This window comes from Centropristis striata, chromosome 1, assembly GCF_030273125.1.
Source record: "Centropristis striata isolate RG_2023a ecotype Rhode Island chromosome 1, C.striata_1.0, whole genome shotgun sequence".
Classification (NCBI taxonomy): domain Eukaryota; kingdom Metazoa; phylum Chordata; class Actinopteri; order Perciformes; family Serranidae; genus Centropristis; species Centropristis striata.
The window spans coordinates 46,192,967-46,217,962 of record NC_081517.1 but is presented as its reverse complement, the minus strand read 5'-3'; the positions used below and the strand labels follow the sequence as shown (position 1 = coordinate 46,217,962).

The following is a 24,996-nucleotide window of genomic DNA, read 5'->3' as shown; positions in this document are numbered from 1 at the left end:
AGGAGTCACAGGTAGAGGGGAGTTACAGGTAGAAGGAGTCACAGGTAGAAGGAGTCACAGGTAGAGGGGAGTCACAGGTCGAAGGAGTCATAGGTAGAGGGGAGTCACAGGTAGAGGGGAGTTACAGGTAGAAGGAGTCACAGGTAGAAGGAGTCACAGGTAAAGGGGAGTCACAGGTAGAAGGAGTCACAGGTAGAAAGAGTCACAGGTAGAAGGAGTCACAGGTAGAGGGGAGTCACAGGTCGAAGGAGTCATAGGTAGAGGGGAGTCACAGGTAGAGGGGAGTTACAGGTAGAAGGAGTCACAGGTAGAAGGAGTCACAGGTAAAGGGGAGTCACAGGTAGAAGGAGTCACAGGTAGAAGGAGTCACAGGTAAAGGGGAGTCACAGGTAGAGGGGAGTTACAGGTAGAAGGAGTCACAGGTAGAGGGGAGTCACAGGTAGAAGGAGTCACAGGTCGAAGGAGTCACAGGTCGAAGGAGTCACAGGTAGAGGGGAGTCACAGGTAGAAGGAGTCACAGGTAGAAGGAGTCACAGGTAGAGGGGAGTCACAGGTAGAAGGAGTCACAGGTAGAAGGAGTCACAGGTAGAAGGAGTCACAGGTAGAAGGAGTCACAGGTACATAGGTATATAAGGTATATAACAGCTATAAGCTCTCAGATTCTTGTTGAGTTTAATTCCTCTCTAGCCGTTTCAGGCCTGAAGGGTTCATAGTGTCCTTAATGGTTGATGGTCCTACCAGAGTCCAGAGGACCGGGAAGACCCGGGGCGCTCGGAGGATCAGCAGCCGGCCCAGAGTCTCGGGGTAGTTGGCCTCCACCACCTCGATGATCCTCAGCAGCGCTTTGACTCCTGGTCGCCACAGGTGACGCATGTTGAGCCCCTCCAGGTCCACCAGACACGTCCAGCAGCTACATCAGAGATCAGAGACCATCAAACACTGGTTCCTGGTACCACTGGTTCCTGGTACCACTGGTTCCTGGTACCACTGGTTCCTGGTACCACGCAGCACCTTCAGCCTCCTTTTGGTTCTTCAGGAACGTTTTGATATTTACTGTTCACATCAATTCCTCTCTAATATGGGTTTTTATTTAGAAGGTATATTCAGATCATGAAAACTTCCCAGAGCACTTTATTTTAAATGTAATTCTCAGGTTTATTCTTATCCAACGCGTCAATCTTTAGATCTTCATCCTCCAAGATTTCTGACATGCAGAGATCAATTTATTGTTAAATTTAGGGACTAAATGATGGAAACCAAAGAACTCCATCTCTATAAAATGTTTAAAAGATGTCTAAAAGCTCATTTAACTGCTGTTTCAACATCCTAATTCACACACAGATACACTTTTATAACATGTTCACTTTTGTTTTTTATTGTTTGTTGTTATTGTCATTATACCTTGTTGATGTGATATATATGTCATTTCTATTATCAGTTTATTACTTTCTTATAACTATGACATTTTAGGTGGAGGCTTTAAATCAGCCCATCTGGGTTTTCTGCCTCTCCTGAACTTTACACTATTTGTTATCTTTGTCATTTTATGTAAATCTAACTGTGCTAATAAAATAAACCTAAAACCTAAAGTGTGTCTCTCTCTCTACATTACAGTTAACAAAAAATAACGAACTAACCAAAACTACAATTGAAAAAACATTTTCCTTAACTGAAATAAAAATTAAAAGGAGAGTTTTTTGAAAAATAGTATTTTGTGGTCACAAAACTAACTAAAACTAACTAAATTATAGTGAAAATGTCCTTCGTTTTCGTTTTTTGTCGACTTTTTTCATCCGTAAACCTTTTTGGTTGATATGAAATCTATTTCATCTATCTGGTTTTATGACTTAATAAACGTATTGGGGCTGAGATGGATCAGACAAAGGAAATACATAGAGAGAATATATATTATCCCTATATATGAGTGTATATATATATATATATATATATGAGAATATATGAGTGTTACCTGATAGGTCGCCCAAACACCTTGGTGTTCTCCTCGCAGCGTCTCAGCCCCTCCTCGTTAATAGACAACACCTGCAACGACACCACATCACCTGCTCAGCATCTGACTCTCACTATCAGCTTCCACTTTATTTAGATACGTCCTGGTGTTAACACACTGGTCAGGACAGGAGCATTAACTCCTGACCTGTAATCCAGCAGTAAACCAATCAACCTACATCCAAACACGCTGACACACGCCACAACTCACTCACTTAACTAACTTTAGTCATTTATCAGGAAGAAGAAAAAGGAAACAACCAAGGACTAGTGCAGTAAGAGCCATTAGAGCATAGTCAGGTCTAGAGAGGATTCTTTAAGAGGAGATGCTCTCTGAAGGTCTTCAGGAGGTTTCTAAAGGGGGACAGTGCTGATCCAGCATCACCTACATGTCTGAGCAGAGACTCCTCCCCCAGAGCTCGGACCAGGCCCTTGGTGTCCATCTGTCCCAGCCTCAGGATGTAGAGAGGACGGCCGTCTGGAGGAGAACAAACATTTACATGATGGAGGACAGGATCTACATTCTACAGGCCTCATGTTACACTGAAACACAGCTAGACCTGCTGCTTCAGTGTTCAGAGTTAGATTCACTTCAGCTGGAGCTGATTTTCAGATTTTGTGACTTGTATGTTCGGCTAAAGACAGAATGCACTTTTAATGTATCGTAAAACAAAACAATGAATGTTAATTATCACATTTGTGAAAGGAAATAACTTGATTTTAGGGTTTAAAATACATTTTAATGTGTCAAAGTAACACAATGTATGTTAAAAATAAACACTCACAGTGAAAAGGAATAACACAATTTGGAGTTAAAAGAGCACTTATGTGGTGTCATAAAACAAATATTGTCAGATATTTAACACTATTGAAGAGTTCAAATATTAACAATTTTAACTCTCCAGATTCTGCTGTAACTCAGTAAATGACTCAGTAAATGACTCAGTAAATGACTCAGTAAATAACTCAGTAAATGACTAGTAAATGACTCAGTAAATGACTCAGTAAATGACTCAGTAAATGACTCAGTAAATGACTCAGTAAATAACTCAGTAAATGACCCAGTAAATAACTCAGTAAATGACTCAGTAAATAACTCAGTAAATGACTCAGTAAATGACTCAGTAAATGACCCAGTAAATAACTCAGTAAATGACTCAGTAAATGACTCAGTAAATGACTCAGTAAATGACTCAGTAAATGACTAGTAAATGACTCAGTAAATGACTCAGTAAATGACTCAGTAAATGACTCTGTAAATGACTCAGTAAATGACCCAGTAAATGACTCAGTAAATGACTCAGTAAATGACTCAGTAAATGACCCAGTAAATGACTCAGTAAATGACCCAGTAAATGACTCAGTAAATGACTCAGTAAATGACTCAGTAAATAACTCAGTAAATGACTCAGTAAATGACTCAGTAAATGACTCAGTAAATGACTCAGTAAATGACTCAGTAAATGACTCAGTAAATGACTCAGTAAATGACTCTGACACTGAGAAAGTCTTTCATGTTCATTACATACTGGAGGAACCACTGAAGTGGGAAGATAAACTGTTCTCTGATGTGTTAATTTAAATTTAATTTATACTGTCAACAGTCACCCTCTGTTCCAAACAGCCAGTTCCCAGCATGCATCAGGAGGAAGTATGTGACTGCGTGTGAGTGTATGAGAGCTATTTGTGTAGGCAAATACTGCTGACAAGTTGAATTCACTCTGCATGTCTGTAAGCTGCTCAGAAAGACTTTAGTGCATGTGGAGTGTGTAACTTGATTCTATAAGAAACCAGAGATCTCCTTCTAGTTAACAGGATAAATATATAAATATGTGGCTCAGTTGGCAAACGAAGGGTTGGTGGTTCGATCCCTGACCGTCGCAGCCTACATGTCAAAGCATTCTTGAGCAAGATACTCTAGTGTAAAGAGCTTTGAGTGGTCGCAAAGCGACTAGAAAAACGCTATATAAGTGCAGGGCCATTTACCATTTACCATATATAGAACAGCCGACATTAATCATAAACACGCAGGATTATTGTCATTATAAAGCAGCTATAGAAATACTGAGAAAGTATCAATCCACAGAGAAATACACACAGCTCATATATATGACAGTATGAGAAAAAATCATGTGTTTTAACATTAAAGTCTATCAACATTTTGTAGTTGAAACCCAAAATATAAATATGAACCCTGTGTGATTGTATATACAGTCATGGAGAAAATGATTAGACCACCCATTGTTTTCTTCAATTACTTGTTAATTTTAATGCCTGCTACGACAAAAATCTATCTATCAAGCAAGAAGCGTGTGTGCCATTTAGGGGAGCCCCGCCTCCTTTTAAGGGAGCTCCGCCCCTTTTAGTGGAGCTCCGCCCCCTTTAGGGAGCTCCGCCCCATTGTGTGATGGCCTACACCTGGTCAGTTCCCTCTGTATTTCCACCCTGACTCATCTCATCTGGAGTCTATTTATCTTCCTGTCTTTAGGAGGTTAAAGTGGCTACAAGGTTCCATTTAACAATAATATTCAGACAGTTTCCAGAGAATATCAGTGTTCAGTGTGTATGTGCTGGATGGTCTGGTACTTTATGAAAAGTTTTTTATGGAGCTGCAGACGAATACATTCTTCCTACAGACACTGCACTAGTCCGATAAACACCAATGTTGTAAATGGACCAAAAACAGACTCAAAATGAGAAAAAAAAATGATACAAACAGCCTCTCCTGTCCTCTCCCCTCTGCTCTGTGTAAACAGCCTCTCAGTGCTCAGTGTGTATGTGGATGTTGTGGTATCTGATGAACAGTGTTTATGGGGACGTTGTGGTCTGTAAGTAATGTTAGAACACACACTTCTGCACTAGTAATGACAACAGCAAAAATATCTGACAAGAGTTTAATTTTAGAGCTGATATCTAGACATTTAACATGGTCTTATTGATCATGATTCTGGTTATTATCAATAAAACCATGTTAAATGTTTAGATATCAGCTCTAAAATTAAACTCTTATCAGATATTTTTGTTGTTATCATTATATTTGTCCAAACAAATGAACCTTTAGTTGAACCAGACATTAAAATGAAGAAGAAACTGAAGAAAACAAGGTGGTCTAATAGCTTTTATCCTTCTTTAGTCATTTTTACATCTATTTTTGGTCATTTTGAGTCATTTCTTCTCATTGTTTGGTCATTTAGTGTCATTTTTCTGTGCTTTTGTGTCTTTTATAGTCATTTTGTATCATTTATTGGTCATTTTGTGTCATTTTTCAGTAATTTAGTGTCATTTTTTTGGTCATTTTGTGTCATTTTTTAGCCATCTGTGTCTTTTTTGAGTGTCCTTTAATTCCCATGCAGACTGTGTAGTGTGTGTGGGTGCTACCTCTGTCGTGGTGGTGCCAGCCACCAGTGTAGTAGTCCTGGAGGACCTGTGGGGAGGTCCAGGTCTCCAGCAGGTAGTCCACCTGGTGCTGCTTCCTCCACGTCAGAGACTGGCACAGGATCTCCCGAGCTTTGTCCATGTTGAAGTCCCGGGCACGCAGGAAACGCAGGATGTGCTCATCCTTAGGAATCTGGAGAGAAATATAATAAAAATAACTTTATTTGTCATTCTAACAGGTACAACCAGATGAAGTGCATTCCTTGTTCAGTGCAAAAGTAGCAATAAATCAGTTAAGGGGAGAGTATTTAGCTGTACAAATATATATTTATATATTAGCACGTAAAAAGTAGTCATTTCACCTTTTTGAACTGAATTACTGACATAAATAACCGTTTCTATGATATTCTCATTTATTGAGATGCTCCTGTAAGTCATCAGACTTTTCTGGTGAGAGAAATGAAACAGTCACCTTTCCCTTGTGCGTCTCCTGCAGCCACTTCCTGAGTCTGATCAGGCAGCTCTCCTGCAGGGGGGTCAGGTCTCCCAGGTAGCGTTTGATATAATCTGCATCCAACTTATCTACAAAAACAATTCACATATTCAGTCAAACACCGTGCTATCAATTAATTCAATCAATATGTTGGATACACCTTTAATGACACCAAAACCACATTAACATGCATCAATGTCTCAATTTAAGACCTCTTCAAAGTTTTATGGACTTATTTTAAATGTAACTAATGAGTGAGGCTTTCTGCTGCCAGTTTAAATGTGCTACCTATGATTATTATGATTATTATTATTATTATTATTATTATTATCTATATGATCTTGTGTTCAGACCTTCAGGCGTGCCAGCCAGAGCCTCCGGCAGCCCGTCTGTCTGCAGAGCGCTGCAGTCCTGCTTGGCGTCCTGCGCGGCGCCGTCCCGGGCGTCGCACGGCAGCGGGATGGACACGGCCGGCGTCAGCGCCAGCTTGGGGAGGAGAGGAGGACTGGTGAGGAGGCTGGTGGGTCGGGGGAGGGGCAGCAGGAGGGAGGAGGGAGTCCAGCGAGGAACATGAGTGATCCCTTCGTCCTGGAGCTCCTTCAGGTAGAACTCGATGATCTCCTTCCCCTGAGAACAAATCAGGACATCAGCCTCTTTCATGGTTCATGTCAGAACATTTAGCCTCCACTATGATCAGATGATCCACCATGTTCCTCCTCAGAGGCACACAGGAGGAACATGCTGGTTTTTGATCAGTTTTACAACTATTTTTGGACATTTTGTGACTTTTTTTGTCATTTTTACATCTACTTTTGGTCATTTTGTGTCCTTTTTAGTCCTTTTTACGGAAGGGACGGCTCTATGAAAGGGGCTGCTGTGAATTCAAGGAAATAATAAATATAAAAGAGGTATTTAGACCACAAACATTACAAACGAGCAATACTCATGATGCTCAAAACAAGAAGAGCTAAGGATCATCTGCTTATTTCATTAGGATTTCTAACTGAAGCGTCAGGTAAGAGGAACAGGGAGAGAACAGGGAGAACATAGAGAACAGGGAGAACATGGAGAACATGGAGAACATAGAGAACATAGAGGACATGGAGAACATAGAGAACATGGAGAACATAGAGAACATGGAGAACATAGAGAACATGGAGAACATAGAGAACAGGGAGAACATGGAGAACATGGAGAACATAGAGAACATAGAGGACATGGAGAACATAGAGAACATGGAGAACATAGAGAACATGGAGAACATAGAGAACATGGAGAACATAGAGAACATAGAGAACATGGAGAACATGGAGAACACAGAGAACATGGAGAACATAGAGAACATAGAGAACATGGAGAACATCAGCTGTTTCCATCCTGAATCAGCCAGATGAGTCACTGAAGACCCCCGACCACTCACACACACACACACACACACACACACACACACACACACACACACACACACCTTCTTGATGCTGCTGGCGTACTGCTTCATGGCGATCTTCTCCACGGTGCTCTCAAAGCCAAAGAACGACTTGATGTCCAGGCTGGCAGTCTGCTCGAAACACGTCCAGTCCTCGTTCTCAGGGTGAACCTGTACACACACACACACACACACACACACACACACACACACACACACACACACACACACACACACACACACATTTACTGTATGTTAATCTATAGAGCCGTGCAGAGGCAAGGAGACCAGGTTACTATAGTAACCACACACCCAGCTTCACTCAGAGGTGACGCATGCAGAGCGGTTTTCACACTGTGAGGAGTGTGTGTGTGTGTGTGTGTGTGTGTGGTGTGTGTGTGTGTGTCAGTCTGAGCTTAAAAAAGGACAACACACACACACACAAGGACATTATGTGTGTGTGTGTGTTCAGAGGTCATGTTAAAAAGAACAAAGGTCTGTTTTAGACAAAGCTGGTCACAATCACTAACAAACTCATAAAGCACAATTATTATTATTATTATTATTATTATTATTATTATTATTATTATTATTATTATTGTGACTCCAGCTTTGATCCAGAGTGTTGAGATGAAACAGACCAACATGTTGACTCTTCGTCTAATAAAGGATCAGCTGATCAACAGGAAGAGAACTGGATCAGTTTAGATGATTGAATGTTTCTACGTCTCTCTCTTCTCTGTGCTAGGGAGAGTAATCCCTCGGTGCTTTTAAAACTTTTCATTTATTTTACATTTCATTTCATTTTGTTTTTGTTTTTTTTCACCTTTGTCAATTCTGTATTTTATTGCACTTTTTGCACTTTTATGTGAAACACTTTAGAGGCTCAGCCGTCTGTAAAGAGATACAGAGAGACACTTTATTAATTAAAGTCAAAATCATGCTTCTTAAATGAGAATTTTGTGATTTTCTTTGTCATACATGATAATAAACTGAACAGGTTTTTGAAACATACTATTGTAAGAAACAACAAATGTTAGTTTTATAGTAGAGTATTTTCATATATTTTATGATTAAACATGTGATGAAAACCTCCTGAGCTGGTGTTGTAGCAGCTGCTCTCCTTTATAAACTCTCCACTGCAGGTTATAAACTCTGGTTATAAACTCTGCTCTGACATCCAGGTTGGTCAAACACACACACACACACACACACACACACACACACACACACACACACTTGCTAAGCTTGTAGCTTTGAATCAGGACCTCCAGTATTTGGACCACGAAGCTTAAACGAGGTGCATCAAACTTTAAAGACTTCACCGTTTCAACGTGTCAGATTCAGGTAAATCTACATACTCGGCCACAACCACTTAATCTGGATATTTTAGCAAATAATTTGTGTGTGTGTGTGTATGTGTGTGTGTGTGTGTGTGTGTGTGTATACGGCTGCACGATTCTGGAAAAAATGTGAATCACGATTTTTCTGCTTAGAATTGAGATCACGATTCTCTGGCACGATTTTTTTCTTTGGCAAGGGCATAGTAGTAGTTAAATCATTGGAAGATAAATTACTTTAACAAAAATAAAAAATAAAAATTGAGACATGCAGGTGATAACTTGCCGTCGCATTGTACAAGGTTCCGGTTATTGACGTCTGTGTTTGTTTCTTGCCTTGTACGGCTTCATCACGCTGTACTTTGTGGTGACGTTTAAGGTGATTGTAGAGATTTGTAGTGTTGCCTTGCGGCGCCGCAATGAGGGCAAAACACACGCTACAATGCACCTCACACTGTTTCTCATCGTCTGGCTGAAATCCGAAATACTTCCACACCGCCGAATGTGAACCTTTATAGGCACGAGGTCGGTTCGGGGCGGTGGGTGACTCTCGCCACTACAGCTTTGGTTTTCTTCGGCATCCATTGATTCAACCCTCCTTACCGGCGACTTTCCTCCGCTTTAGCTCACTCTTTCCAAAACACTCAACTGCAGGCGGGCGTCCTCCACTGAATCACGTGTTAACGTAAAGATGCTTTACCATTGGTTGAGGGAGGAGGCAGCGGCAGTGCTGCGTTTGGGGGCGCTTGAAAAAATCCGGGAGATAATAGGAGCATTTTTTTCTGATGCAGCTCCAGGTATAAAATGCTTCAGAATCGACGTGTGTAGAAATTAGATCACGTGTATGTGCGAATCGAGATCGCGATTTTTTAACGATTTATCGTGCAGCCCTAGTGTGTGTGTGTGTGTCCTGTAGATGTTATATAGATGTTATATATGTTATAGATGATATATGAACGTCTCTCACTGGGTCATCTGGACTACAAACTCACATTATAAACTGCTGTTTGGACCACAGTGTGCAACAAACAGCACTGTTTGTGTGTGTGTGTGTGTGTGTGTGTGTGTGTGTGTGTCTGTGTGTGTGTGTGTGTCTGTGTGTGTGTGTGTGTGTGTGTGTGTGTGTGTGCTACTGACCGAGTAGCAGCAGGTCTCATGGATGATGACCCTGTTGGAGAAAGTCTCATTATGGGACTCGATGTGAAGCGTCCTCTCCCTCCGGTTCAGAGAGTTCCTCTGGATGAAGTAGACGTAGTCCACACCTGCAATCTACACACACACACACACACACACACACACACACACACACACACACACACACACACACACACACACACACACAGACACACACCAGCTCATGTTACACATAACTAAAGTGACGTGAGTCACCCAGGTGAGGTTACATAACAACAAACTGAAGCTGGAGGAGAAAATAACACAGTGACGAGCTTTGACTTGTAGCGGACACCAAACTTAAAACAAAACAAGCTGATGGTCAAACTGTTAAAGTGTTAAACTGTTAAAGCTGGAGATGTTTTCTCTCCCGATACCGGTTCTGATATTTGTGCTGTTGGTATCAACCGATACCGAGTACCGGTTATAAATAATATCCTCCTCCACCTGCATGACTGTGATATGGTCATCATGGTGGTTCTGGCTCAGGTTAAAGCCTTTATAAAACCCTTTATAAACATGACTAATACAGCAGATTCAAGCCATTTCCTTTAGATTTATTTTAAATAAAACAGTCCAGCGTGTCTCTCAGCACTAACTCAACCCCAGCCTGGTGCCAACGTACCCGTTTGAGCAGGCGTGGGGCGTCTACGTCCAGGGCACAGCGGCGCTCCACCTTGGTGGAGGAACCGTCCTCGCTGATCTCCTCCTTCACCACGTCGCTGGCCACGAACATGGGGATCAGGTGGCAGGTGGGGAAGCGGCGCTCGTAGGCCTGAAACAGAAGGAGGAGAACGGTCAGCTCACAGCTAGGGAAGGGTTGTTTAACGCTTCAAGTTTCCTGTTTTATGAATTAAACAGAAGGAGAAAAAAAGCATCGATACAAGTCTCTGTGCAGAAGATCCTTCACTAAAGATGGAACTCTTGTTTCAGGCTTCTTACACAGAATTTAGAAAAGATTTTGTTTAGAAAGGTTATGCTGTTTTCAATAAATCAATAAACAAAAGCATCTTGAAAATACCACACAGCTGCACACTGCTAGTGTAATAGCAGCTTACATAAAACTCATTAGAAAATAGTTCACGTATTCTCTAAGAATGTAAGTATTGAGCCAAGAGGGGCTGAAGAATCTGAAAAGGTGGGCAGAGAATAGCTGCAAACCAGAGGGAGGCCAAACAAAAGCTCCTTACACTTTCCAAATGTCTCACTTGAGCTAAACCACAGCAGAGAATGGCCAAGACTCAAACACAGCACTTTTTAATACCTTTAAAAAAAAAAAGAGCTCAATAGACAGAAAGAGCCAGTGTGCCCAAGGGTCAGCAGGTCTTTATAGAGGCAGCAGCAGCTCTTCCTCTCTTTATCTCCCTCACATCTAGCATCTGATTGGCGTGGTTGCAAAACTGCAAAGTCTAAACATGAGAGCAGACTGGTGAGTGGAGTGATTTCATGATAATGTGGGCTGGAGATGGCCAGTTAGTCATAACACTGAGCTGAGAATGTTATGCCACGTATCCTTGCTGCACAAACCTAAAGGACATTTCCTCTTTTTAAAAGCTCGTCAGACTCCTGAAACATAAACCTTCTGATGATTGAATGCATTTATGTCAGAGTAAAGCAGCGATAGGTGCACCTCAAAGATTTAGAATCACGGAAGCAAAGACCGACATTAGGAAAGACAAAAAATACACCAAGGTGAACGTCGCCGTGCAGATCTAGCATTTCATCAACGGGACAAAGATGGATGAATGGAGTCTGCCTGCAGATAAGAGGTGAAGACAACGCAGGACCGACTGGAGATCAGGTGTTAGAGCGAGTGCTTCTCACAAGACTTCTAGCTGGTGTCAGCTGAGTCTGGCTGCTAAAAGGAGCTGTGTTCTACAGCACACAACTAAAGGAGCTCCTGTGTTAGTCTCTGATGTAAAAACATGGGCACCAGGCAGAGTTCTGTCTCTGAGAGAAAGCATCTCTATGGACAGCAGGATTCATTTGATGTGTTTACCCAAAAGTTGGATATTTTTCATCTCCCGGGGAGCAGAAATAATCACCAAACATGCAGCGTTCAGCACAGAATAGACGCTGAGCGCCTCATCACGCTGCTGGCGCTGTAGCATAGAAATATGCAGCGTTCATCTGCACAGAATGAAATAAATACAACGATACGCAATGCACAGAACCACATGTATTGATTATTGTCAATATAAATGTTTCATCTTTATGACAGAAGTGCCTTGCTCAAATAGCTTTTAGACAATGAAAGAAGCAGCGGGGGCGGTTCAGACTGTCAGTATGTGGCTATTGTTCAGTGTGAGTGGGCAGTTAGCTCCTGGCATAGCGCTGCCACGCTGCCCACTGTCCACTGGTGCTGAATGCTGAGCTCTGTGTTTCAGCCTGATGCTCTGGAACACTGGCCGCCGGCTTTCACTGCCGTCAGCACAACGCCACTGACTGTAAACATCACTTTCACCCATTAAATACAGCCACACATCAACAACAAACTCTACCACAAATGCCATGCGCAGGAAAAAACAATGGGCTTACATACTGTACAGAAACATTTAGTTCACATGAACAAAACACCATCAGAGCCTTGTTCTGCAGAGTGAAACAACACACCAAACGACACAAACAGCCCAACTTTTAGCTGCCGCTTTGCACTGAAAATAGCCCTGCTGTTAGTGTCAAAAACAGGAAACAGGAAGGTCAGGACAGCAGGCCTGACCTCAGAAAGGGAATATAAGAGCAGCTACACGTTGTTTTCTCAAAGATACACAAACCGAACCAGGTCACATCTGACCTCCAACCGACGTTTGTTCTGTGTTCAATGTGATAATAACACGGACTAGGTGACACACAGCTGTGGGTTTTGCCTGAAAACTTAAAGCCATATAAAGTTAACAACATATGCTAAGGTTAGCATAACAAGCCAGTTAGCGTGTGAGCCAGTCACACTATGGCGAGCCCACAGGAAACGCTGCAGGGACCTGAGGTCCTGAGAGAGTTCAGCACCAAGGTGATGTCCAATCAATCAATATGTGGGCTTTTTCATTCTACAATTCTAATTATTTTCTAATTTCAGTTTCATAGCATAAGAGATTTGCCGGTTTATAGTTTGGTTTATTGTTCAGAGTTACAGTGTTCAACATGTCGGAGTTTACTACAGGTGCCAGTGAGCAAAATGCTCCCTCGGTCCCCATAAGACTGGTCCGTCTCTGAAACTAACACTACTGTCTGTTCACATTAAATGGCAAAAAACACATTATGCATTGGTTTTTCTCGCTGTACTGTACTGACACTCTTTGCACCACTACAACTCTTTTGTCACATCTATTTTCTCTAACTCCTTGGCCTTAGACTCTGATCGTCCAGGTGGGCTCACACCTTATAGAGCAGCACTGTGCAGTTCTTTTGGTTGATAAACTCTTCCAGGATGTCTAAAGTCACCTTCTACAGGATCTGGTCTACATCCATCTCTTCCACTGGAAACCCTCCTTCAGTCACGTCATGTTGTCAAGTGACTCAAAGTCAATATTCAGCTTATTTGACTTTAAACCAGATAATAGCTCTAGTCTACATTGACTTACAATGTACTGTTTGCAAACAGTGTGGAAGAGTTAATCACGAGGAGAGTATTCCATTAAGACATGATCATTATTTTCTCCTGTCCCCTATTCACTGATAATAGATAATAGATCATAGATCATAGTCCTAGAACCTGACCAACATTACATAACGTTACCAAGTGTGTGCCAACAACTCAACAAAGATCTAGTCCAACAACAATAAACTGTAATCACTTCATTTAACATCCAAACCTGATTTTACATGTGACTCCTTAGTAAGTAGCCAAAGCTGCAGTTATATAACAAACATTCAGTCTTGATGACACATCAACACAAACAGGCGTGGTAAACAAACGCCACCAGTTCATTTGTCCTTTGCCTCAACTCTTCACTTCGCTTTAGCAGACTGACAGTCAAAAACGACAAATACAACCCATCCAAGTTTCAAGGATAGCTTCAACAACTGCAGAAGAAAAACGTCCTCTGGTCTCCATGGTGATAAGATCTGGACACACCTCAACTGGCGAACCATGACTAATGGTTCCTGGAATTTGGCTGGAGAGTTTATGTGCTTTCCAGGGACGCATGAGAGAAAATACAAAAACAATACATGGTGATTTAATCCTTTCCTGAAAACACAGAAACCATTTTCCCTTTGGACAGCAGACAATGTGGATAAGGGCACGGGATGGAAAACAACATCTATTCTGCTCAGGAAGTGCGTTTCAGGAAATCCAAGCGTTCTGAGGGGACATTTTACATTTTAAGACTATATGCATCACATACCACTGGGCTAGAAGACAAGAGTGCTGGCGGGAAGCCCGGCCATTATCTTGCTTCAACTTATGGCATTTGAAAAAATAAACTCTAAAAAAAGCTGCAAGCACAATCCAAACCAACAGGAAAAGGGGCTCACGAGGACAGACCCACTTTACTCAATGAAAGTTTTAAAGTTTAAGGGGACATTCACACCTGAGCTGTTGGTTCGGCTTGGAACAAACCAGAGCGTTTTGTCGGATAGTCAGTTTGTTTTCTGCTGATGTGAATGCTCAAACAAAGAACAACACTCTGAACCAAAATACAGCACATTCTGAATTTGGGCATAAACTTGAGAATAAACATGAGACACAGTAGCAGCAGGCTCGGGTAAAGACGTGGTCTGTAAAGACACTTATCCAAATATGGTCATGCTGCAGAAAAGTGAAAAAACAACAATAAAATAAAGTCCACAAATTGTGTCAGCTCTTTCCACCACATATTCTAATAGACGAAGGACATTTGTTTACAACGCTTGGTGCGCTTCATAAAGCAGTGTGGAAGCAAAGCAAATGAAAAAAGGAACCATGTTGCACCAAAACAGATGTTGCACCATCACCACTGAATCCCATCTAACCACCACACTTCACATGAGGAACCAGTGGAAGTGTCATCCCTCTGCAGCAACTTGATCTATAGACAATTAATAACATTTGAAAAGACATTTCATTAATTAGCTGACTGATATTGATAACCAAAGTTAATAGCAAACATTCTTGAGTTGCAGCTTCTCATTTAATAGACCAACCAATTAAGAGAGAAAATAATAATTGCAGAGTTAAAACACTGATGAAATGTCGCTGGTATTGGTTTTACATTGCCAACAGTGATCCTGAACATCAAGAAGGGAAGGATGAACAAAACGACAAAACCTGAATAAACAAATGTATATTGTCTCGTTACACTTCTGAAGTTGATGCAATTTAAGAAAACCAGTTCAGTTATTCTTATTACATTCATGCCAAATAACATAAATGAGATAAATGAGCAGGTGTGAGCTTGCACCAGGTGTCCATACTGGACCTGGTTTCCTTTTAAGGCTTTGGGGGCGAAAATGGCTGAGAACTTTTAGTATCAAGCAGCATTATCACTCTAATCATCAACTATAGTATATATATGTCACACAACATAAAAGGATCTGACATTTACAGCAAAGAAGAAGTGCGAGGTGTCCAGTAGATGTACCCATGACTCTGCACTTACTGTATACATGACATGTTCCCTGTATAGAGTATATATATATATATATATATATATATATATATATATATATATATATAAATATATATGTATTTACACAGAACATGACGAGGTTAGAGACGGAGGTGGTGCAAGTCAACCAATGTGCTGTAATACTGTTCCACTAAATATTTCAATAGAAAGAAACGCCTTCGCCTGAAGGCAAAACGCTTGTAACAACCCAACATCTGATGCAATGTTCCTGATAATTTACAGCCGCAACAACAACTGAAGGAGACATGACTTGACTTGACTTGGTGCAAAATGTTCTGGTGCATCAGGGTGACTGTCATGAAGCCAGTCTGAGTTCTGTATATATATATATATATATATATATATATATTATAAGGACATACTTTATTAAACTAAATATATTTCACTTTTATATGAATGAACAATATAGCCAGAATGAGGCACAATTCATTGTTTTGTGTTAAAATAATATTTTCTATATTTTTAAACATATTTTTGATTCACAAATTCATTACTGTAATGCATCCAGATAAAATGTCATGGTTTCCACACACTTATATGCAATAATATTTAATAAACTTTATGAAAATAATATATATTAGTTTAAAACTGTATAATTTAACAGAATATAATCAAACATAATGGTTTTAAACAATGTATAAAGAACAAAATCTGAATGAAAACTGATGATAAAAATGGTTAAATGTTACAGTAATGATAGAATTGTTTGGATTAAAATATGTGTATATTTTAATAAAATACATTTTGGTGATACCACCTACCCCTTGAGCATATTTAAGAGCTTGCCAATGAAAAAAAAAACTTTTGTTGTTTTTTTATTTAAAAATGTGTTACGGTAATGAATTTTGTTGCTCACAGTGTCTCTAAAAATGTCAGAAAATACCTTAAAAATGTTTAAATAGACTATAAATTCATATTAAACAGTGACTTTAGATTGTATATGTTATAATGGTCAAAAACAATCTGTATTCAATGCTCTTGGATTGTTGCTATGAGCTGCACAATGTCCATGAGAATCCCCCATCAGGTTTTCTACAGTTTTTTAGACAGGACCTTTCTCCTACTGCTGCCAGGCTGCAGCAGGTTTTTAAAACGTTTGGTTCCACGTCTCGGCCATGTTGAATCATAGATTATGCCATTTGCCTATATAGTCAATAGTGAGAGTGAGGTGCAGGCCAAATAAACTACGGGTGAGTCAGAAACCTTCAGGTCTCCGGGGACCAACAGTGACTGGAGACATTTCCAGCTTCCTCAGTAGCCGTGTCACATCTCTGAGCTTATGAAGACGTTGTGTAATAGAGACAACAGACGCCCAGAGGTCGGCCTCTGCTATTTTTATCAGATGGCTTTTCTGGCAGCTTGGAAAATGGGAACATTTTGGTCGGGGGCACTTTTAAGATTAAGAAGCTTGATGAGGGCAGTTTAGAGATTATGTCAAAACTTCCCGACAAACAAAGCATGGAAAAGCTGAGACGCAGCAGGCGTTTCCTCAGTACAGAGGAAATTCAAGAGGAGATGAGTGAATAACTACAGAGGAAATCCTGACGTGTTCTCTGTAGAGGTTCCTTCAGTTTAATGTTTGAATGCCTGTTGTTGGCGTTAGGACAAACAGTCAGGACACATTTGGGCTTGGTGATGAACCAGAACTGTCGCCCACAGAGGAGATAGCAGCATACCGGTCTGTCAGCAACACTCACAATTCCTGCAACACTTGAGTATCTTCCAGTGTCACATGAGGGCTGTTTCTACTACCGGGTAATATCCGAACAATACCCAGAATGAGGCGGGTCTCACTCGCCGAACGCCCCTGATTTGAATACGAGCAGTTCGGAGCCGGCTTTTGTTGGGACTTTTTTCATCCTTGTTGAAGAGCAGGGCCGTGTTTCTCCCCTGATAAAAGCCTGGTTGCTGATTGGATAGTGTTGCCAACCTAGCGACTTTTTTGCTAATTTTATCGACTTTTCAGAACCCCTTAGCAACTGTTTTTCAAGAAAGCGACTGGAGACAAATCCAGCGACCCCGCCAGCCTCCGGCTCGTTAAGAAGAGCCTCCGTTAGCGGCAGGTAGCTACAGTTAGCTCTGTAGCAGTACAGTGTGTATGTGCTAACAGGCTAACAGTTAGCTCTGTAGCAGTACAGTGTGTATGTGCTAACAGGCTAACAGTTAGCTCTGTAGCAGTACAGTGTGTATCTGCTAACAGGCTAACAGTTAGCTCTGTAGCAGTACAGTGTGTATGTGCTAACAGGCTAACAGTTAGCTCTGTAGCAGTACAGTGTGTATGTGCTAACATGCTAACAGTTAGCTCTGTAGCAGTACAGTGTGTATGTGCTAACATGCTAACAGTTAGCTCTGTAGCAGTACAGTGTGTATGTGCTAACAGGCTAACAGTTAGCTCTGTAGCAGTACAGTGTGTATGTGCTAACAGGCTAACAGTTAGCTCTGTAGCAGTACAGTGTGTATGTGCTGCTGCTGCAGGAGGTGTTAGCTTAGTGATCTCTGTTTGTTTACAACAAGCACTCTGTACAGTTAGTGATGCCGTTAATTAACCATCATGATGTTTATGATCAGCAGAGACGCTGTGCATAATTAGCCATGCTGGTTTGTTTATGATCAGCTGCTGAGAGGGCGTGGCCTGAGACTTTAGAGAGGGCGTGGCCTGAGACTCTAGAGAGGGCGTGGCCTGAGACTTTAGAGAGGGCGTGGCCTGAGACTTTAGAGAGGGCGTGGCCTGAGACTCTAGAGAGGGCGTGGCCTGAGACTTTAGAGAGGGCGTGGCCTGAGACTTCAGAGAGGGCGTGGCCTGAGACTTTAGAGAGGGCGTGGCCTGAGACTTTAGAGAGGGCGTGGCCTGAGACTGTAGAGAGGGCGTGGCCTGAGACTTTAGAGAGGGCGTGGCCTGAGACTGTAGAGAGGGCGTGGCCTGAGACTTTAGAGAGGGCGTGGCCTGAGACTTTAGAGAGGGCGTGGCCTGAGACTCTAGAGAGGGCGTGGCCTGAGACTTTAGAGAGGGCGTGGCCTGAGACTTTAGAGAGGGCGTGGCCTGAGACTCTAGAGAGGGCGTGGCCTGATACTTTAGAGAGGGCGTGGCCTGAGACTTTAGAGAGGGCGTGGCCTGAGACTTCCCCGGTGGAAACTTTTCCCCCTAAAGGAAACACGGCTATGTTTAGAGTCACATGATAAATGAGGCCCACTGCCAGACAACCAACAACAGGCTACATTATCAGTGTGAGTGCTGCCACAGGCTTCCTCAGAAGCTGCTCTTAAAGACGCAGGACATTTAGTAGAACAACTGCACGCCACCCTTGACGTCAGACACAAACAAACGTAGCGTTCAGTGATGCTGCTGGCAGGGACGTTATCAGTCATTCAGTTCCCAGCCACCACCTCAGGCTGGTCTTCACCTGTTGGAAGCATCATTACAGTGGTAGAGGTTCAAACATCCATGAATTCACTGGACTGACTGGTTCGTCTTTGATGTTGCTCTGAAAGATGCTGTCTGGGACAATATGGGTCACAAGAACATTTGTGAGACTATCTGGCCAACAGATTAGTGAGCCAGCAGCCTAATGACAGATAATGTCACGTTCATTCATGAAACAGGTTGTCAAACACACAACCAGCTACTAATAATATTGGTCCTGACGCCAAAGGACTTTCCAACATCTGTTCACATAATTTGAGGTGAATAGGTTATAGAGAAAGGGTATAAAGAGCGGCAGATAAAGAGGAAAATTCCTGCTGGTTTTCATTTCAGAAAGTGCAGCTATAAACTCCAAACTAGGTCATCAATGAGGATGGGGGGAGCAGGAGGAATGTTACCGAGCAGGCAGCCTGAAAACTCTTGCTTCCTCTAACGGACAGGGAAACGTGGAAAACTAAACTAAACAAAAGCCACTGCTGCTCGGTGCTTACTTACATGACATGTATTTGAAATACAAAATGAGTGAGTAAGTGTATTTTGTCATTGATTCTGAATGCAGGTACCGTATCTAAAGGGATTACTTAATTACATCAAAGTTATGTTATTGATTCAGTTTGTTTATTTCTCTGTTTGTAAGCAATTACTAAAACCCTAGTAGCCTGTTTTTCATTAAACTAGGTGAAAGGGAGGGGCATGGTCCAAGAAGAACCCATTTCATTTGTGGATCCACTCCGTAATTCAAATCTGCGGCACGGCCTTGACAGGGATCAGTGCTCTCTCTTCTACTTTATTTTTGATTTATTTGCTTTAAAAAGGATAAGACTTTATTTCCTTATCTGACATGTCATTCACAGGATTATAGTTTCAGCACAAAATCTGGCTAGTCCTTCCAACAAAACCATTGCAATGACAATGTTTTTATCTGAAGCCTAAACAGTTTATTTTAGTCCTTGTCATACTTCGTTGTGTCGGGATTTACATTTCAAACCTTTTAAATGTTTATTTTAAACAACTGGCATTCCATTTACGCAGGACAAATAAAAGTAATTAATTAAAGAAAAGGCTATCATTAAAATGTCTGCTCCCGCTTCACCTGTCCATTGAACAAATAAGCAAAATTTCAATCAAAAATAAAACAAAATTGTGAGCAATTTAAAGGTTGCAGCAGCTGGTCCATTCTGCTTGTCAACAAGACTGGTTTCTCTAGGACTCATGGGACTTTTTGAATGAATGTGTGCTGAGCATTTCAATAGGGAGCCTAAGTAGGTGAAACCAACTCCTGGGAAAACATCCTGTAATATATCATGTCCCTATTATCCAGAGCAGGGCCGACCAGTTCAGCAGCTCTGGGGACGCTCCAGTGTTGATGTAGGACACTACAAACACTTCTTTATTTGGACAGCGCTTCACATACTGTTTGCTGTACAGATTTAATTGTTTTGAGCTGCTGTCACGTGTAAAAAGAACATTTTAAACCCAGACTTTTTTTACTTGCTTAACATAAACTACCATGAACAAGTTTTTCTTAATTTGTGTTTGTTACAGGCAGGAGTGACTGAGTTGACATGGAGAAACAACCAGCATATCATATCATACCAGTGGTTTAAGTCTTTATGTAAGAGTATGGGGACGTTTTATACATTACATTAAGAACAATAATCTGGCTGATTTAATAAACGAACCTGGAGCAGCATCATTTTACCCTCTGCATATTCATACTCTATTGATAATAATGCTTATTTGCTCTATACTCATGAACTCTTTTCTGAACGGATCCTCAAGGACTCTTGTTATAAACTATGCCACCTTTGGCCGCCATGTTCTTGTATGTTTGCTTGTTTTGTATTTTTCTTGTGACCTTTGTGTCAATTTTGTAAAACAAAACTCAATAAATATATTAATGTATAAAACCTCATCTTTAATCTCAGCCGAAAAAAGCTCTTTCTATCAGACCAAAATCCAATCCTCATTCTCCAACCCCAAGAAGCTCTACTCCATCTTTACAAACCTCCTGGTCCCTCCAACTCCCCCTCCTACCTCCTCCCTCCTACCAACCCACTTTGTCAACCACTTCCTGAAAAAGATTGAGGACATACGCTTGTCATTTACCCATCCAGTCTCACAACCTGCCTCTCCTCCCTCCCCATCAGCGTCTCCCTCCCTCTCAGCATTCACTCCACTGTCTCCTCCTCAAGTGCTCAGCCTTGTAACCTCTGCCCGTCCTACCACTTGTCAGCTGGATCCTATTCCCTCCCACCTGTTTCAGTCTATTGCTCCGGATCTCCTCCCGTTCCTCTCCCATCTTGTCAACACTTCCCTGACTACTGGCTGCTTTCCTAACTCTCTGAAGGAAGCAAGGGTGAATCCTCTCCTAAAGAAATCCACCCTCGACCCATCCTTAGTGGACAATTACAGACCCGTCTCTCTCCTGCCGTTCCTCTCCAAAACTCTGGAACGGGCTATCTTCAATCAGCTGTCCTCCTATCTGCATGGGAACAACCTCCTTGACCCTCACCAGTCTGGTTTCAAGAAGGGCCACTCAACAGAGACTGCCCTTCTCGCTGTGACTGAACAGCTTCACAAGGCGAAGGCGGCCTCTCTCTCATCTGTGGTGGTTCTACTGGACCTTTCTGCAGCTTTTGACACTGTGGATCACCAGATCCTCATCTCCACCCTTCACCACCTGGGAGTATCTGGCTCCGCCCTCTCTCTGCTCAAATCCTATCTCAAGGACCGCACCTTCCGTGTAACTTGGAGGGGTTCTGTTTCAGAACCCTGTCTACTCACCACCGGGGTCCCTCAAGGCTTGGTCCTTGGTCCGCTCCTCTTCTCGATTTACACCAACTCCCTTGGCTCCCTCATCCACTCGCATGGCTTCTCCTATCATAGCTATGCCGACGACACCCAGCTAATCTTCTCATTTCCCCAGTCTGAAACACGTGCAGCAGCACGTATCTCTGCATGTCTGGCCGACATCTCCCAGTGGATGTCCTCGCACCACCTCAAACTCAACCTGGGAAAGACTGAGCTACTTTACCTCCCAGGGAAGGGCTCTCCCACCACTGACTTCCACATCACTGTCCAGGACACAGTGGTTGCCTCCACAGAAACCGCCAAAAACCTTGGCGTAACTCTTGACAACCAACTGTCCCTCTCAACAAACATCACCGCCACCACCAGATCTTGCAGATTCTTGCTGCATAACATCAGGAGAATCCGCCCGTTTCTCACCCAGAAGGCAGCTCAGGTCCTGGTCCAGGTCCAGGTCCTGGTCCAGGTTCTGGTCCAGGCGCTGGTCATCTCACGCCTGGACTACTGCAACTCCCTCATGGCAGGTCTGCCTGCCAAAGCCATCCGACCTCTACAACTCATCCAGAATGCAGCTGCTCGATTGGTCTTCAATCTTCCCAAATTTTCACACACAACACCTCTCCTCCGCTCCCTCCACTGGCTACCAGTTGCTGCGCGGATACGCTTCAAGACTCTAGCTCTGGCGTACTCTGCTGCTAACGGTTCAGGTCCTACTTACATCCAGGACCTTGTCAAACTCTACACCCCTGCCCGTCCTCTCCGCTCTGCATCAGCCAAACAGCTGGCGACTCCCACCCTGCGTGGGTCAACTCGCCTCAAAACCACTTCCAGACTTTTCTCTGTCTTGGCTCCCAAATGGTGGAACGAGCTCCCCACCGACATCAGGACCTCAGACAGCCTGTACATCTTCCGCCAGGCTGAAGACCTATCTCTTCCAACAATACCTCGGTTAAGTCATGGTCACCTAACAGATATATATATATAAAAAAAAAAAAAAAAAAAAAAAAAAAATTCTTCTTCTTTTCTCTTCTTTTCTTCTTTAACATATAGCACTCCTTAGCAATGACAGTTAGCTCTTAAAGTTATGTACTTACTCGATTCCTATGGTCTATGTCTAGTACCATCAGGTTGAATGCACTTATTGTAAGTCGCTTTGGACAAAAGCGTCTGCTAAATGACATGTAATGTAATGTAATGTAATGTAAATATATTGTTGAAAAAAAGAGAAAACTTCAGCTATGATGACTCACTGAGCTACTCATCAGCAGCCAGTCAGACCTAAAGACAGGAAAGATCCACATTTCTTCCCCCATCAGGTCAGAACCAACCAGTAGGATGTTGGTGGGAGAGACGAGCAGCTCCTGGTTGAACAGACGCAACAACAGAGCATGTGGTGTCTCCATGCCATTACTCCCACTGCTCCCACTGCTCTGATCTGATGGGAGCCCACTGTGGAAGGACAGAGCTGCCTGGATCCACCAGAGGAGGAGGGGGACGGTCTGTGCTCAGACCTTATAGAAATATAAGGCCCTAAATATTTAGATCCACCAGAGGAGGAGGGGACGGTCTGTGCTCAGACCTTATAGAAATATAAGGCCCTAAATATTTAGATCCACCAGAGGAGGAGGGGGACGGTCTGTGCTCAGACCTTATAGAAATATAAGGCCCTAAATATTTAGATCCACCAGAGGAGGAGGGGGACGGTCTGTGCTCAGACCTTATAGAAATATAAGGCCCTAAATATTTAGATCCACCAGAGGAGGAGGGGGACAGTCTGTGCTCAGACCTTATAGAAATATAAGGCCTAAACATTTAGTGGGCTGGGTAATATGCTAAAGAGCAGTGCTCTGCCAGGCATGCGTGATTGGATATCTGTGAGCAGGGAACAGGAAGCAGCAGGACGGCCATCTGTCAGCTATCAAACAGTCACAACTAGAAATACTGGACTATATGCATGTTATTCTGGTATAAGGCTTATTAAGAAAGTACTCTATAAAAGGAAGCTTTTTAAAATATACAGGAACTGCTGAGACAATGATGTTTGTATCTGTGGGATTCAGTTACATGTTGTCACCTAAATCCAGTGTGGAATCTATTGAACACAAAGCCTTTTCAAAATCTACTTCCTTTTAGCCTTTTACCAAGTTTAACAAACAAAGGCTGCTGACATTCACAAACAAAAGAATCAAAAGCAACAACTGTCAGGGAGGATCTGACTGATGTCATGAGTCAAAAGGAAAATAAAAATATTTAGTAAACATCCCGACTTCAGACGAAATGAAGCTCTCAGAATGATGATATGAAATAACTCAGATGAAATGCTTTAAATGTGAAACATCATTACACCGATCATAATGTGAACACATTATCTCTTCAGACCTTGAAGATGATCAACGTGTTTATTAATGTGCAGCCTTACTCATCACTGCCTGTTACCCACTCAGAACCAAACCACACAGGAGAATTCATCAGAGTTACAGGAACCTGCAGCAGTACTGATGTCCTGCTTTAGAGAAGAGGAAGGAGAGTTTATTCACTGCCTCTTCTGTCACCACGGTTATTTTATACACTGATGAGCCTCTGATAGAGGAGTTACTGGAGATGCTGCTGGAGATCCTCAGCATCTTATTGTTTCCAGTAAACGTTGATAGATCAGCACCAAGCTGAAGGGACACGACTAATAGTGGTGGTTAATAAAGTGTAATAGTGGTGGTTAATAAAGTGTAATAGTGGTGGTTAATAAAGTGTCATAGTGGTGGTTAATAAAGTGTAATAGTGGTGGTTAATAAAGTGTAATAGTGGTGGTTAATAAAGTGTCATAGTGGTGGTTAATAAAGTGTCATAGTGGTGGTTAATAAAGTGTAATAGTGGTGGTTAATAAAGTTAATAAATCCACAAGTTGTTTGTTGCTAAACATCCAGATTGTGTCAAATAAAATAAAAATATGCCTTAAGAGTCCTGTTACCTTCTGTTTGTGGAGAAACATTTTTGGGATATTTTTAGCCCTTAATGGAACTCAAAAAAAGGCACCATAGCCCTGTAAAACATTAAGAAAACAGGTAAAAATCACAACTAACACTGAAATGAAAGCATAAAAACCTGAAACCTTCCACATGAAGCCTGTCAGCCTTTACTGTACACGTCCCCATTAACGTCACAGAGCTGCAGAGATCTGAGTCACTGTGTTTGCTGTGACTGCAGTGTAAAACACGCTGAGGCTCATTGTGTAAGAGTATGCTGCGTCTCGGCTGGGGGAGGGGCAGCATCTCGACCTTGCAGCAGCAGGAAAGAGGGTGAATGAGTGTCCTGCTGATCACTGAATGAAATCAGCTCCACAACTC

At 42.2% G+C, this 24,996-nt stretch overlaps 1 protein-coding gene across 1 annotated transcript in view; it reads right to left on the bottom strand.

Moving 5' to 3' along the window:
* LOC131980017 (SEC14-like protein 1) overlaps window positions 1–24,996 on the bottom strand; it is a 48,924-nt gene that overhangs the window by 11,092 nt on the left and 12,836 nt on the right. The window contains exons 3-11 of the mRNA XM_059344144.1: window positions 10,440–10,589; window positions 9,779–9,910; window positions 7,344–7,472; window positions 6,229–6,502; window positions 5,855–5,964; window positions 5,386–5,575; window positions 2,397–2,485; window positions 1,970–2,040; window positions 739–910 (exon numbers count right to left, since the gene is read on the bottom strand). Of these exons, the coding sequence (XP_059200127.1) occupies window positions 739–910; window positions 1,970–2,040; window positions 2,397–2,485; window positions 5,386–5,575; window positions 5,855–5,964; window positions 6,229–6,502; window positions 7,344–7,472; window positions 9,779–9,910; window positions 10,440–10,589 (1,317 nt within the window). The remainder of the gene's footprint in view (window positions 1–738; window positions 911–1,969; window positions 2,041–2,396; window positions 2,486–5,385; window positions 5,576–5,854; window positions 5,965–6,228; window positions 6,503–7,343; window positions 7,473–9,778; window positions 9,911–10,439; window positions 10,590–24,996) is intronic.